This window comes from Triticum urartu, chromosome 1A, assembly GCF_056163025.1.
Source record: "Triticum urartu cultivar PI428250 chromosome 1A, HENAU_Tu73, whole genome shotgun sequence".
In the NCBI taxonomy this organism is placed as follows: Eukaryota; Viridiplantae; Streptophyta; class Magnoliopsida; order Poales; family Poaceae; genus Triticum; species Triticum urartu.
The window spans coordinates 455,471,412-455,486,396 of record NC_141873.1 but is presented as its reverse complement, the minus strand read 5'-3'; the positions used below and the strand labels follow the sequence as shown (position 1 = coordinate 455,486,396).

The 14,985-nt window shown below is 51.6% G+C and overlaps 2 protein-coding genes across 2 annotated transcripts; both read right to left on the bottom strand.

Annotated features, from left to right (window-relative positions):
* Nucleotides 1-6,707: 6,707 nt before the first annotated feature.
* Nucleotides 6,708-9,056, bottom strand: LOC147991669 (uncharacterized). The gene is made up of 3 exons (XM_087525082.1): nucleotides 8,250-9,056; nucleotides 8,034-8,151; nucleotides 6,708-7,915 (listed from the first exon to the last, which is right to left on the bottom strand). The coding sequence occupies exons 1-3, from the start codon at nucleotides 8,403-8,405 to the stop codon at nucleotides 7,803-7,805; spliced, it is 387 nt and encodes a 128-aa protein (XP_087381208.1). The 5' UTR covers nucleotides 8,406-9,056; the 3' UTR covers nucleotides 6,708-7,802.
* Nucleotides 9,057-9,199: 143 nt separating this feature from the next.
* LOC125518306 (transcription termination factor MTERF8, chloroplastic) lies at nucleotides 9,200-10,670 on the bottom strand. Its single transcript, XM_048683191.2, has one exon. It carries the CDS (start codon nucleotides 10,646-10,648, stop codon nucleotides 9,494-9,496), a length of 1,155 nt encoding a protein of 384 aa, XP_048539148.1. The 5' UTR covers nucleotides 10,649-10,670; the 3' UTR covers nucleotides 9,200-9,493.
* Nucleotides 10,671-14,985: the final 4,315 nt, after the last annotated feature.

Sequence of the window (14,985 nt, the reverse complement as noted above, 5' to 3'; positions counted from 1 at the left end):
AACCAAAAGTCAAACTCGACCCCACCGATTTGATCTATCCGGCGCCACCGAGTTCATTTGACATAGCCACTGCCATAAACCCTAATCAGTTCGGTCTCACCAATGGGATCTCGGTCTCACCAAGATGGGTTTGCAAATTCTCTGTTACCCGTTGTAATAATTTCGGTCTCACCGAGATATGCAATCGGTCCCACCGAGTTTGGTTGACCAACTCTCTGTTTTGCTTATTACCAAAATCGGTCCCACCGAGTTTGTGTAATCGGTCAAACCAAGTTGAGGTTTTACCCTAACCCTAGCACATCCCCACCGAGTTGATCATATCGGTCCCACCAAAATTCCTAACATTCACATTTTGAACTAAATCGGTCTGACCAAGTTTTATGATTCGGTCCCACCGAGTTTGGTAAATTGTGTGTAACGGCTAGATTTTGTGTGGAGGCTATATATACCCCTCCACCCACTCTTCATTCATGGAGAGAGCCATCTGAACGTGCATGCACTTCTACCATTCATTTTCTGAGAGAGAACCACCTACTCATGTGTTGAGACCAAGATATTCCATTCCAACCACAAGAATCTTGATCTCTAGCCTTCGTCAAGTTGCTTTCCACTCAAATCATCTTTCCACCAAATCCAAATCTATAAGAGAGAGTTGAGTGTTGGGGAGACTATCATTTGAAGCATAAGAGCAAGGAGTTCATCATCAACACACCATCTATTACCTTTCGGAGAGTGGTGTCTCCTAGTTTGGTTAGGTGTTACTTGGGAGCCTCTGACAAGATTGTGGAGTTGAACCAAGGAGTTTGTACGGGCAAGGAGATCGCCTACTTCGTGAAGATCTACCCTAGTGAGGCAAGTCCTTCATGGGCGATGGCCACGGTGGGATAGACAAGGCTGCTTCTTCGTGGACCCTTCGTGGGTGGAGCCCTCCATGGACTCACGCAACTGTTACCCTTCATGGGTTGAAGTCTCCATCAACGTGGATGTACGATAGCACTACCTATCAAAACCACGCCAAAAATCTCCGCGTCTCCAATTGCGTTTGCATACTCCAATCCCATCCCTTTACATTCTTGCAACTTGCATGCTTTACTTTCCGCTGCTCATATACTCTTGCCATGCTTGCTTGAAATGTATTGTGAATGTTTAAAATTGTGCTAAAACTCCACCTTAACTTGAAGAAACTAAAAACTGCCACTTTTCTTTATTGAGGGTCTAATCACCCCCCCCCCCTCTAGACACCTCTTCTCGATCCTACAGTCTCGACTGGTGATTGGAGTTTCGTTCTTCTTTGACAGCTCGATCAAGTTGAGGTGTGGCACAAAGGCTACGCCAGTGTCGATCTGATCATCGATGGTTGATGCCATCGAGTCGCTTTGACTTCCCAGAGGGACCTATATGGGCCACCAATGTCGCAGCTAAATCCAACAGATCTCCGGTAGGGGGTCTTGATCTGGTAGCCTTGGACAAATAGTAAAAAATACATAGGTGACATAGGTGTTACCCAAGTTCAGACATTCTTGAAGAGGTAAAACCCTACGTCCTGCTTTGCCTTGTATTTATTGTGGACCGGGTACAAAGTACATGTGATCTAACCCAAGATCATATGTTAATGAATATGTCCTCTGCGGCCCTAAACCTTGGTTTATATAGATACCGGGGGTGCCTAGGGTAAGGTTACACATAAGTCGATTGCAACTAGAGGTAAACGTGTTGGAGACTACCTCTATGCCTTGGAGTACGTGCCAATTCTTTGGGTAATTCATTCCCGATATTCCTAGGCCAGACGAACGAGGCCCACCAGTGGACAGATTTAGGGGGGTCCTCGGCCCAGCCCAATGGACCGGTAACCGACACGCCGAGCACCCCCTACTCCAGGACTCCATCACCTCGCGAGGCAAAACTTTTCACAACATGAAACAAACAAAGCGTCATAAATTTTCTTGCCATGATAAGGAAGGATATGAAATTATATGTCCACGCCACCAAGCTACACTTGGGACATGGAAGATGGTCAAAATCTAGCCAAGAAAGGTGTGATGCCTTTGACCCCACGAGGATAAGATCCAACACGAAAGGTCAATGCAGATGATTTAGTCACCTCAATGGCGGAATAATAAGACTACCAATATGATATGACATACAAAAAAAGTTCTCAGAAAGATCATTATTAATTTCATCCCACATTTATTTGTCCCATAAGGCTGCATACAGAGATAGACCGCCAAGATAGCATACAGTGGTACATTACACTTCATTCAACTCGCCCAAGACCTGATTAGAAGGTACACATGTCGCAAATAGAGGACCCTACACTAGGAAGTGAGCAGAAATGATACTCCGTTTTCACACCAACCGAGGCAAATGCCTTTAAGAAAGTATAAGAACTCGGGAGGTACGATCCGACTCCCTCATAACACCGTCAGGACAATAAGTCAGTCGGAAAGAAGCTTCCAGGATGAATTACCGAATCAGAGTAGTGTATGAGTAATGATATGCATCATACTAAGGATGCCAGACGAAGGTACGCAATACTACGGTAAAGTCCAGTACAATTTTTGGGAACATAGTTTTACTGTGTTGTCCAAAGACAATAAAACATGAGCAATGCAATAAAGTTTTATAAGGTTCAGTGTAACACATTTGGAATTAGCCCATGACCTAACATATGAGGAACAACCGGTCAGAATTTAGGAAATTAAGTTTTATGAGGTTTAGTGAAAACACCATACAAAGGAAGAGGTTTACTAGTAGAAGCAACGGCGGGGACATGCCCCAGACTCCTCGGGCGGTGGTCTGGATCGTGATGCTGGGTTCCTTCATTCACCGTAGCAAATATTGCACTGTCTAGTATTGTAGCTAGTGTTTGGCCTCGGGCTTACCGGAGTCTTGCCCGATCCTGGCGCCACCACTGACTGGAAGTATTAAGTTTTGTCCTAAGTTTTGGCTGACAAAGCTTACTTCATATATGCGGACGCATATGTTCTCTTCCATGACTGGTGATTCGTGAGTTAGCACATAGAGATGATGCTAAAGTTAGTTTTTCCGCCGAGCGTTTCAGATCACCATTAACCATGTGCTAATTCCCAACAGAGGCTACCTAGAGCCAGCTCAACCGACGCCCCCATCCAAAACAGCGAAGCATCGATCGCAAGCTGCATATGAAACAGCACCAGCATACACATGCGGGCAGCCAATTAGCTCTCGGATCAAATGTCAAAAAAGAGAAAAGCTCTCGCATCATTGTCTTACCTGCCTTCCGCATCTAACCCTGACCCTGTCATGACCCCGACCTCCCCCGATCCAGACACTCTGGTTCCCAGCATTTTCATGTGCATGGAAGTTGCGATCGTGAACTCGGTGTGTCACTAGCGCCGCTTCACATGCGGCTGCGCACAAGGATACAAAGCCCGGTTTAGTATAATGCCGGCGCAAAGACAAAAAAAGTTATGTATATTGTACTGTACTGTCTACTACGAAGATTCCCTTCTCATCCGTCCATGTTCAGGGGTGCCTGATTGCTCGTCGCCATTCGACGGTCCTTTTTGCCCACTAGCATGTGAGGGCATCTCCAGCCGCGTCCTCAGGAAGGCCTCCTCAGACGTTTTTTTTTACGCCGGCGTCGAAAAATCGGCCCAGTCGCGCTCTCAGAAGCCCGATTTTCGTCGGTCTGGGCCGAAAACAGCGCCGATGGACTTAGGCTGAACCCGGCGCGCTGGGCGAACTGTTTTGGCGTGAAAAAGCAGCGGGTCCGCCGCGTCAGCGACACGGCTCTCTTCTCGGCCCTTCGTCGTCCTCATCGCCTCGTTTCCCGCGGCGAATCAATGCCAAAGCTGCCGCGCTGCCGCGCCGGTCAGCCTGCGCCATTGATGCCTCACGGGCGGCGCAGTGAAGGCCGGATGACGCGCGTCCCTCGCCCTCCCTCGCCCGCCACGCGTACACACGGCGGGCACGCGTACGGGCGGCGCCTCGGTCTATATAAGACGCGCCCCAGCGAGCTCGGTGATCTCACACTCTCTCGCCGTCGTCGTTCCCCCTTTCCTCTCTCTCGCCGTCTCCAGTTCATCACCCATGGCCGAGCGCTTCCCAGGCGACGGCGCGGCGGCGAACGGCTTCGGCCGCCGCCATCTTCACGAGGACGAGGCTCGCTTCCTTTACGAGGCCGAGTACCCGGTCACGCCGGACATGCGGGTGCCCGGGGCGTGGAGGATCAGCGCCGGCAGCGTGCCGGTGCCCCCGGTACCCACCGGCGCGGCGCGGCGTGCGGAGATCGCACGCATCCGCTCGAACCTGCCGCGTGCGGCGAGGAAGGGGCCACGGTACGTCCCCGACAGCCCGCTCTGGGACCCTTATTTCCGCCGCCGTCACGCCCAGCAACTCGAGGCCACCAACGGCGTAGAGCCCTCCGGCAGGCTCAACGCCGCCGGCCGGCGTCGGCGGTGGGGCGTGCCCGGGCGCACGTTGGAGGCCGTCCTCGAGTACATCGAGGGCGGCAACACGCCGCGCCTCGAGTACCCCGCCCCCCTTCCTTCTCACGCTGCCGGGGAAGCTCCTGGACCCCGAGGCGCATGGAGACCGGGGGGTCCTCCTCCTCGTCCGGCGGCTCGCCCTGCCTCCGCCCCGTCAAGCCGGAGCCCCAGGGCACGCCGGTCAGCGCGCGCACCCGTCGCTCCGGCGTCCGCATCGGCGCCAACGCCTCCCCACCCACCGGCCGCTTCGTCCTCGTCGAGCCCAAGCCGGAGCCCGGCCTCCCCGCGGAGTACGAGGAGATAGCCCGGCGCGGCTTCTCCGACGAGGACGCCCTGCGGTGGGCGCGGGACGACTACCTCCGTGACGAGATGGTCCGGCAGCGCCGGGCCCTGGAGGAGATCGCCGCCCGCAAGCGTGGGCGCGAGGACGAGCACGGCGTCGTGGTCCTCGACAGCGACGACGACGACGACGACGCCCCCCCCGGACCGTCCAACCCGCCGCGCCAACCGGGGGATGGATGCGGCAGGGATGGCGGAGGCGGAGGCGGGGGCGGCGACGACGACGACGACGGCGGCGGTGACTACACGCGGTTCTACAGCCTCCTCGGCATGTAGAACCGCGTGGGCGGGCGGCGAGGGAGATGGCGGGGTAGCCCGCGGTAGTTTTTTCCCTTTTTTATAAAATATGTTTAAGTTTGAACGAACTCGCCGATGTTTGCATTAAATTTGAGTCGTTTTTGTGCCGTATTTGACTTTTTTGACTAACCGTAGGCGCCGCGACTGGGGGGCATCACGCCCCCGGTGCGCGGTTTAGCGCCAGTGCGCCTCTGGGGACGATTTTTTGCCCCTCCTGGAGGGCCAACGGCTGGAGATGCCCTGACACCATACACTCTTGACCGGGTACGGATTGTTCCATTTGGCGTGCATGTGGTATGTTGGCATGCTGCAATCTCAATTTGAGATGCAGATGCAGCGAGCAGCAGGCGACATAACATGAGCAACTAGGCCAGGGCGTACGACCCGCTCCATATTCTTCCCTCTTCGTGCCTTGGATACGTTGGATACTCAAAGTCATCTAATTTTTATGTGGCCGAGGGCAGCTTGTTGTGGGGTCACATGTCAGTCACCTCAGATGACTTGAGACAGAATCTTAGTCCATTTCGGTAGTAGCCAAATTTAATCCTTCCATTTTTTTGATCGATCATGCAAAAGTTTTTTTTTGCGGGGTCGATCATGCAAAAGTTTAATCTTTATTCAGATGAATGCGAAACTTTTCCAGAGGGATGGTTCTTTGCGCTGCTTTTGTTTAATCTTCGTGCTAATACATGACGAGGTCATTGGCAAGCAAAAACTTAATGAGAACTACTACTCCCTCTGTAAGCAAATATAAAACATTTTAGATTATTATTTTAGTAATCTAAAGCATTTTATAAATGCTCTTATATTTTTTACGGAGGGAGTAGTACTATTTAGTACGACAAATTTAGACCGAAACCAAACACCGGCGATGGAACCACCATGCAGCATTTGCTCGGTAGACGATAGATGGTCCATGGATCATGGCTTGTGTGGGTGCATGTTGATATGTAACAGGAGAATGGAGGAATCAATAAAATAGAATACATTATACACACGATAAGTAGTACTCCTGTAAAGTAATATAGTGATCTAAAAAGGAGTGAGGCGTTTTGGCTCCTAGAAGCATCTGCTTCTATGTTGAATAAAAAAATTCAAAACAAATATTAGAAAAATTCAAAAAAAATCCAATTTTTTTGGCATGGTAGATAATTTGGTGCATGATGTCCGGTCCAAATTTCAAATCATTTGGACATCTGAGTAACTCTCGGCAAAAAAGACAAATTTGGGGTCTGTTAAATAGTGTAGTACTGTTCGTATACTGTTCTGACCCAATTTGTCTTTTTTGCTGAGAGCTACTCAAATGTCCGAATGCTCTGAAATTTGGAGCGGACCTCACGCATCAAATTATCTATCATGCATAAAATTTTTGGATTTTTTATGTATTATTTCTTAACCGGGTGCAGATGAGCCCAGGCTCACAATTGGATATTCGTCTAAAAAGGACTTGTATTACTTTACATAGGGATAGAATCTAAAATGCAAAGATTACACAAGTGGAATGAAACAGAGCTCAAAGTTGGTGCTTCAGTTCAGAAAACCCAAGTGTAAAGTAAAATTACTTACTTTGGCAAACATTTCTAACCCAACTTTTGCCTAATTTTCTCGTTTGGTTACACAACTTAGCATTGCTTTCTTAGCGCCTTTTTCTAAGAAAATTATAAAATGATCTCAGCACTTCGTAGCTTAGCAAAACTTAGCGTCTCGGTGTATGTATTATACAATTATTGAGATGTAAAAAAACAAAACCTTCTTTGTTCTTTAACTTCAGCCATGCAAAAATAGTCTTCTTGAAGACTCTCTCAATTTCTAAGACATACTTCCTCCGTCTCATAATGTAAGACACCACACTGGTGTCAAAAAAAGTCTTGTATTATGAGACAGAGGGAGTAATATATTCTGTATTCAGACGGAGCAATACCTAACCGTCTCCATCGAAAATCGGAAAGCATCTAAACGCAAGGAGGGGGGCGGGGAGTAGTACCAGTTAGCACTGCACGAGGAATGTCGGGTCACCGTCGATCTACAATAGTGTAAGGTGGGCAGGAGCGTGTCTCACAGTTGGAAACGGCTACTCCTCATCTGTCCCAACTTGTCTCTCTCAAAGCAAGTTCATGAGATTCTCAAGTGACAAGACCATTTGGCAAAGTTCATTCTGGCTTTGGAATCCCTGTCAGTCTGGTTGAGTGGCGCATTTGCACCTAACTGGTTGTTGCCACGTCCAATTCATGAGATGCCACTGGCGATCCATATCCTGACGGAGCTTATGTTGCAAGGCTAAGCTACCGTGCCTTTTCTTCAAGATGTAGCCGTCGCAACTCGTCCGTAGGCCGTAGCATCGCAATCCCAAGGCTCCCGTCCACCTTATTTTGGCCGCCCTTTCTTGGTTGAAATCTCACCTAAAATCCTTTTGGTCAAGTACTCGTGCCGTGTCGGTCAGGCATGAAAAAAGTCAAAAACACTTGCAAATTGACAAAAAGATAAGCGGGGGGCTATTGTTAACTTGCACGGGTGGTTCAGTTTGATGCATAATAATCTCTGCAACAAGGCAACTGCATCCTCACGTATATAAGTGGGTCATGAGAAGTTCAGAGGGTGTTTTGTCTGACCAGCAGCAGCATGCTCCTAAAGCCAGAGCGCTTGGAAGAATTCCATTTCTCAGATCAAAAGTCTCCAGGACCAGGGCCCGTTCCATTCTCATTCAAATGAAACGCAGAGCAGCCAGTTGGAGGAATTCGACATGTTAAAAGCTCTAGATGCATACTCTGAACTTCCTGACGCGTAAGGCCTCTTGTGTGCACTTGCGCACCCTGCACATGATGATCCACTTGTCATTAGCTGGAGGTCAGAGAATGATTCCTCGCGCCTCGGTTCAGTGGACGACCCAGTAAACAAATTGGTTTTCTGGAGATCATATCAGTCGTTTACCTCTTATTATATCCGCTTGTTCTGTTCCCTTGGGCTCGTTAGCTGCTTCACGAAAACTTGCCTCAGCATCTCGAGCATCAGACGCTAGTGTCAAAAAGGTGTTACAGATCCCCCTGCAAAAAAAAAAGAAAAAGAAAAAAGAGGTGTTATAGATTATGGAATAACAAGAGACGCAAACTACAAATAATCGTGTGCCCCAATGAATTTGACCTCAGTTTTTTTACTTCCTTCCATATCAGCAACAATCCAAGTCCTTATCCTGATGCCACCGTTCCTCCTGAACATGCTCCACCGACCACCACAGTCCCCCAGGTGGTGGAGATTTCCCATTCCACCAGAAGAGGAAGCCCCCGTTCTCCACCGCACTAACATGAATTTGAGGGCATGAATCGACTGCCAATCCTGGTATCTAGTTTGCCTATTCGACTGTTATCTAACATCACAGGTATCCGGTTAAATTTGATTCAACATAAGTTCTGGAAGCTCATTCAGGAGAGATGGCACAACTGGGCATTGATAAGGCAAATTCCAGTTTAGTGCAGGCGTCTACTGCCAACCATTCTAAGCTCTTGGTTCTTCCTCTTGACTGAACCAGGTCAATCTTCACTAGTTCACCTTCTTCTATTTCCTGTATATTATTTGCTCAACTATACACACACTAGGATCTTTTCGTACTTTGTTCCCGGTCAAGAAACAAAAATGCTCGACTGCATGCAGTAATGCAGAAGCAGACAGACATGTACTACACTATTTGTTAGATACCAATTTTGGTATTCTTACAGGGTGCTGTCTTTGCACGTACTACCTCTGTTTATAAATGTATAAGACGTTTTGGCAGTTCAATTTAGACTGCCAAAACGTCTTATATTTATGAACAGAGGGTGTACCATATACAAAATAGAGACAGAATTACACAAAATTTACCATGTTCTTACAAATGAGTTGTCTTTGGCAGGCTGAAAATGTGGACTTCCTTTGATTTCATCCTCCTGTTCCACATCGACCACTTGAGATCAAACTCAGCCAAGCAAGAACAAGATTTCCATGAGTATTGTGCAAATATGTCAAAAAAGAAAAGAGTAAAACGTTATGGCCTCACTGCATCCAAATGACTGTTCATTAATGAGAAACATCCATTTTCAATTCATGTTACACATTCTGAGGCCTGAAATTAGAATTACCAATGATCATTGCTCAACAAGTTAGCTTCCAGTTAATGTTTTATTACACTACAAGCTTTGATGACCACCCAGTAGCTCGAAATTTGTTCTTGCATAACCATACTCCTTGGCAGTCTTGTTGCAAGAGCAACACCAATCTTGCGAAAGCTGCCTAAGCAAATCCTACCAAGAACAAACATTGGCCAAGCAACAGAATCTCCAGAAAACTGCCTAAGCAAATCCCACCAAGAACTGCATAGGCCGATGACATAAAAGGCTCATCTTCCTGGGCGGCTGTGGCTACTCCAACACACTGAAGCCCTCGAAAGGGATTTCTCCGTTGAGAGCCCGGACGACATCAGGGATCTCGTTTTGGTGTGGCTGCACATACACCTGCAAGAACCTTTTCGTTTTAGCCACGAGGACCTTGCGCAGCTGATGATTCCCCTCTGGCTTCCCTTCCTTCCTCAGCAGTGCGAGCACCGCACACCTCCTGCGATGGCTCTCCAAGCTCCGCACCAGCATGCTCGGATAGGCCACGATATCTTCCAGGCTCAGACCCGCCTTTCCGACCAAGAATCCGACATTTTCCTTCATCTTCTTCTCTGAGATAGCCATCATGAGTGGGCACCGCCGCAACATTAAGGCAACATTGTCCTTCTCGAAGCCAAGGCTCTGGTAGAGTGCATACTTCCTCTCCAGTGTGGGGGTCTTCATCTTGGAAATGATGGCAAATGTGTGGACGAACATGGACTCGCCGGGTTCGATGCCGACGTCCTTGACGGCCTGGACAATCTCGGCCAAGCGGTGGGGGCCCTGCATGATGACGCCGGGGTGGACGGCGACGAGCTTGGAGACGTCCTCCGGGGGCAAGCCGTGGACATCTCTTAGTGCGGGGAGCACGAGGTTGACGGTACTGTTGGGGCTGCAGCGGACAACGAACGGCATCTGGCGGAGCGCGGTGACGACGCGGGCATTGGAACCGAGGAGCTCGCGGAGAGATCCGAAGAGCGGGGCGAGGTGGTCCTGGATGCTGCGGTGGAGGACGACGGGGCTGAGGGAGACGAGCCTGGGGAGGAGCGGCGCGTTGATGCCGACGGAGGCGAGGAAGTCGAGCTTGGGCTGGAGTGTCTTGACGGGGTCGGAGACGAGGACGATGGGGAACTTGCGGACGGTGGTGGATATCTCGGCGTCGGTGAAGCCATACCGGCGGAGGAGGTCGAGGACGGCGTCGGCCTGCGCGGTGGACTCCGGGGAGGCGAGGCGGATGGAGTCCGCAGCGCGGGCGGCGGTGGCGGGGGAGAGCGCGCAGGTGGATTCCAGGTAGAAGACAGTGGGGTCGGCAGCGGCAGCGTCGGAGGTGGTGGTGGTGGTGGTGGAAACGGCCGCAGTGAAGTGGCGGAGAGGGAAGGGGAAGGGGAAGAGGCAGAGACGGCAGCGGCCGGCGGACAGCATTGGGACCCGACGACGGGAGGGGACTGGCGACAGGGCAAGGCCGGTTAGGGTTTATTTTTATTTTTATTTTTTTGAAATTTCTTTTTGGACGGTGATTTTTGGGAGGTTTGGGGATTTACTTCATCTACAGCTGGACCTTTCAAACCCGCCTCATACGCTCGTGCGAGGCCGCCCGGTCACTAGCCGTTCACGTTTATTCGACCGGGACGGACGCCTCAAATGTCCGGGCTGACCAGCACCCCTAATATCCAGCCCAAATATGAGGCAGATATGGGGGCGCCTGGCGCGCTCGGGCACGCCCGCCACGTCGTTCTGGCGGCGGGATCCCAACCGGAAAGGCCCAGAAACCCAGCGGTCCGACGGACGCAGCGTCCGTCGCCGCGTGGCGCCGCTCCGGCTCGCCGTCCAAGATCAAATCCGGCTATTTAAGCCAACTGACGTCCCGCAACCCTAACCCATCCACCTTCCCTCTCTTCGTGCCGCCAGTCCGAGCCCATCCACCTCCTCCCTCTCCCGCTCCGGCGCTCTGCCCACGGTCCAACGCTTCGCCCACGCTCCGGCACTCCGCCATGGTTCGGAGCAAGATCACCTACTACACCATGCTGACGTCAGAGCGCCGCTACAAGATTCGGCAGGAGATCCGGGCAAGGCAAGCCGCGCGCGCCGCCCGCATCGCTGTCGGGCTGCCTCCGGACTCGCCGGAGCCGGAGGAGGAGATGGATCCGATGAAGGTGGAGGAGGCGGAGCAGCAAGAGCCGGAGTTGTCGGAGTAGCAGCTGCTGGGCTTCAACATGGAGCAGGCAGAGGTGGACACTACAAAAAAAGACACATCCGTGACATTTTGGGCCAAACGCATTTTTTTCTGTCATACTTATGACACTTTTATGACGATAATTGTGACAAAAACCGGTATCATCATAGATGTGGTGGGGTCCTACTTCTATGACAAAAAATCATGACAGAAAATGGGCTTTTCGTCCTAGGCGGGCCGGAGACGCAGCTGCATGACATTCTTTGGGCCGTCCATGAAGAAAAAAACCGTGGTAGAAGCGAGGGCGCGGAAAATATCTGGGAGTCCTCGATTACGGTGGGTGGTCGGGGGCCGAGCGATGTGCATTTCTCTCATATGTATGCGCATGTGTGCGAGGCGTTGGGCTCTAACTGAACCCGAGCGATCGATCGATGACTGTTAACTGAACCCGATCGAGCGATTCCTTCGCTACTGCTGCTAACTGAAGCCGATCGATACTGCCTCTGGATGAACAATGAGCGTTGCGGGGGGGAGGGGGTGGATGAACAGTTCCCGATGGGGGTGGATGAACAGGACCCCGTGGTGTTGCCTCTGGATGAACAGTACCCCGATCGATCGAGCCGGTTGGGGCTGGATGAACAGGACCCCCGTGGAGGGCTGGATGAACAAGACCATCCCGTGGAGGCCAAGATGAACAGTAGCCCGTGGAGGGGTGGTTGAACAGGAGCCTGTGGAGAGGGCTGGTTGAACAGTAGCCGGTGGAGTAGCGTGCGGTGGAGGTTGGATGAACAGGAGCCCGTGGATGAACAGTCGCAGGTGGGGGGTGGAGGAGGTCGACGGTGGATGAACAGTAGCCCGTGGAGGCTGGAGGGGGTCGACGGTGGAGATGAGCAGTATCCCGTGGAGTCCCATTTTGCGGTACGCCACACCCCTCCTGATAAACAGGACCCCCGTTTCGACCGTAGCGCTCCAACACAAGTCCGTTTCCTACGTTTTGTGGTACGCCACACCCCTCCCGATCAACAGGACCCCCATTTCGACCGTAGGAGGTCCGTTTCCTCCGTTTTGCGGTACGCCAGACCCCTCCCGATGAACATGATCCCATTTCGAACGTGGCCGGTCGAACACAAGGTCGTTTCCTTCGTTCTGCGGTACGCCAGGCCTCGTTTCCATCGGCTGTTCCGTCCAAGCCCTCCCGATGAACACGACGACGCATTCCATTCCGACCCAGCCGGTTGGCTCCCCATGAACACGACGACGACGTTGTTTCTCCGTTCCGACCCAGCCATGTACACGAGCCCTGGCCGTACGTATGCGCGAGTAGGCGTTCGAGACCCTGCCCATATGTATGTACGTGGCCGTATTTTCTTTCTTGCACACTGGCCGTTGTACGTACATGTAGATGCTACGTGCGTGCCTCAACTACGACACATGCGCGCCTCTACATCGACCAGTATGTACGTACACGTTCGCGACTAGAATGACAACGCTACGTACGCTTCGACCAGTGGTTCCCAACTGTTAGGCACTTCCTTGCATGCGAAGATGTAGCTGGTGGGTCCCACCAGTCAGCGGGCGAATCGTTTTTTTGCCCGGACGCACTTCCTTGCGTGCGAAGATGTAGCTGGTGGGTCCCAGCAGTCAGGGGGAAACGTTTTTTTTTGCGAAATACAGTGGCCCGTCCGGTGGGTCCCCGCTGTCAGGTGGAGGAATAATTTTTTTGCATGTAATAAGGAGGCACTTCCTTACTACGGCCGTGGACCCAGCTGTCAGCCTTTCCACGTACAGTCCACGTCCGATGGAAGCCATTCCTTGACCACGTTGACCACGCCGCGCCGAGAGCACCAGGGCGGTGGACGACGGCGAGGCCTAGGAAGCGGACGACGTGGAGTCGGGGAAGACATGGCAGTGGATGCCCACGCATAGAGGAGTATGAGGGTTCACTGGTTCGCGTCGGTGTGAGGCTGTCGTCGCTGCAGAATAACAGGGGTGTGGGTGCGTAGAGGGATGGCCTGGCCAGCGGTGGCAGTAGTAGGGGCGGTGAGGCCTCCGCCGCATCGCAGCCGGCCACGGGAGGCAGGAGCACGAGGCACGACTGGCACTGATTTGGGCGGCTGGAGCAAGAAGAATAGAGGTTGAAGAAGCACTATGGCCGTTGGATGGACATCGTACTGTAAGTGGAGCTAGAATCATGCATATTGACTAAGTTGACAAAGCCCTCCGTCCCCATCAACTCAGTAGGCCCACAAGTCAGCGTGCCACTATACTGGGTCCCAGCTAGCAGGCGGGGTATTCATTTTTTGTGCGTAATAAGGAGGCACTTCCTTGCGTGCGAAGATATAGCTAGTGGGTCCAAGCTGCCAGCGACGGTAACGTTTTTTTGCGAAATACAGAGACCCTTTCGGTGGGTCCCAGATGTCAGGTCGAGGAATCATTTTTTTGCGCGTAAAAAGGAGGCATTTACTTGCGTGCGGCCATGGACCCAGCTGTCAGCCTCTCCACGTACAGTCCACTTCAGATGCATGTCGATCGTTGACCACGTTGACTAGGCCGCGCCGAGAGCACAAGGGCGATGGACGACGGCGAGGCGTAGGAAGGGAACGACACAGAGGCAGGGAAGACTACGGCCGTTGAATGGACATCATATGGTCAATGGAGGTAGAATCGTGCATATTGACTAAGTTGACAAAGCCCTCCATCCCCGTCAACTTAGTAGACCCACAAGTCAGCCTGCCACTATACAGGGTCTCAGCTAGCAGGCGGAGTATTCATTTTTTTGTGCGTAATAAGGAGGCACTTTCTTGCGTGCGAAGATATAGCTGATGGGTTCAAGCTGTCAGTGACGGTAACGTTTTTTCGCGAAATACAGAGACCCTTTCGGTGGGTCCCAGATGTTAGATCGAGGAATCGTTATTTTGCGTGTAATAAGGAGGCATTTCCTTGCGTGCGGCCGTGGACCCAGCTGTCAGCCTCTCCACGTACAGTCCACTTCAGATGCATGTCGGTCGTTGACCACGTTGACCAGGCCGCGCCGAGAGCACAAGGGCGATGGACGACGGCGAGGCCTAGGAAGGGAACGACACGGAGGCAGGGAAGACTCGGCAGTTGTTTCCCACGCGGAGAGGAGTACGACTGTACGAGGGTTTACTGGTTCGTCTGCCGTGCCGGAGAATAACAACAGGTGTGGGTGAGTAGAGGGATGGCTAGGACAGCGATGGGAGTACGGTGGGGCGGTGAGGCCTGCGCAGCAGCACAGCCGGCCGTGGGGAGAAGGGAGTAGGCAGTCACGCCGGCGCTTGTTTGAGCGGCTGGAGCAGGAAGAGCAGATATTGAAGAAGCACAACGACCGTTAGATGGAAATCCAACAGTCACTGCTTGTGCATCAACCTTTTTTTAGGAAAGCCTCAAATATGTGGAAAACAACATACAACCCATCTGCCATTATTTCTAATAATTTACAGCCCATTTGCTAATTATTAAGGTTTTTTTGAGCCCATATTCTTTTTGTTAGCATTACAGTCCATATTGCGGCCACGGTTAAAAAATTATACGAAATTTTGCATATTTCGGTACGGTCCGAACTGTT

Coding starts and splice junctions, on each gene's coding strand:
- LOC125518306 (XM_048683191.2), bottom strand. CDS start 10,648: ATGCTGTCCGCCGGCCGCTGCCGTCTCTGCCTCTTCCCCTTCCCCTTC.
- LOC147991669 (XM_087525082.1), bottom strand. CDS start 8,405: ATGTTAGTGCGGTGGAGAACGGGGGCTTCCTCTTCTGGTGGAATGGGA. Junction 8,152..8,249: donor ATATGGAAGGAAGTAAAAAA/ACTGAGGTCAAA, acceptor TTCTTTTTTTTT/TGCAGGGGGATCTGTAACAC. Junction 7,916..8,033: donor ACAAGCGGATATAATAAGAG/GTAAACGACTGA, acceptor CATCATGTGCAG/GGTGCGCAAGTGCACACAAG.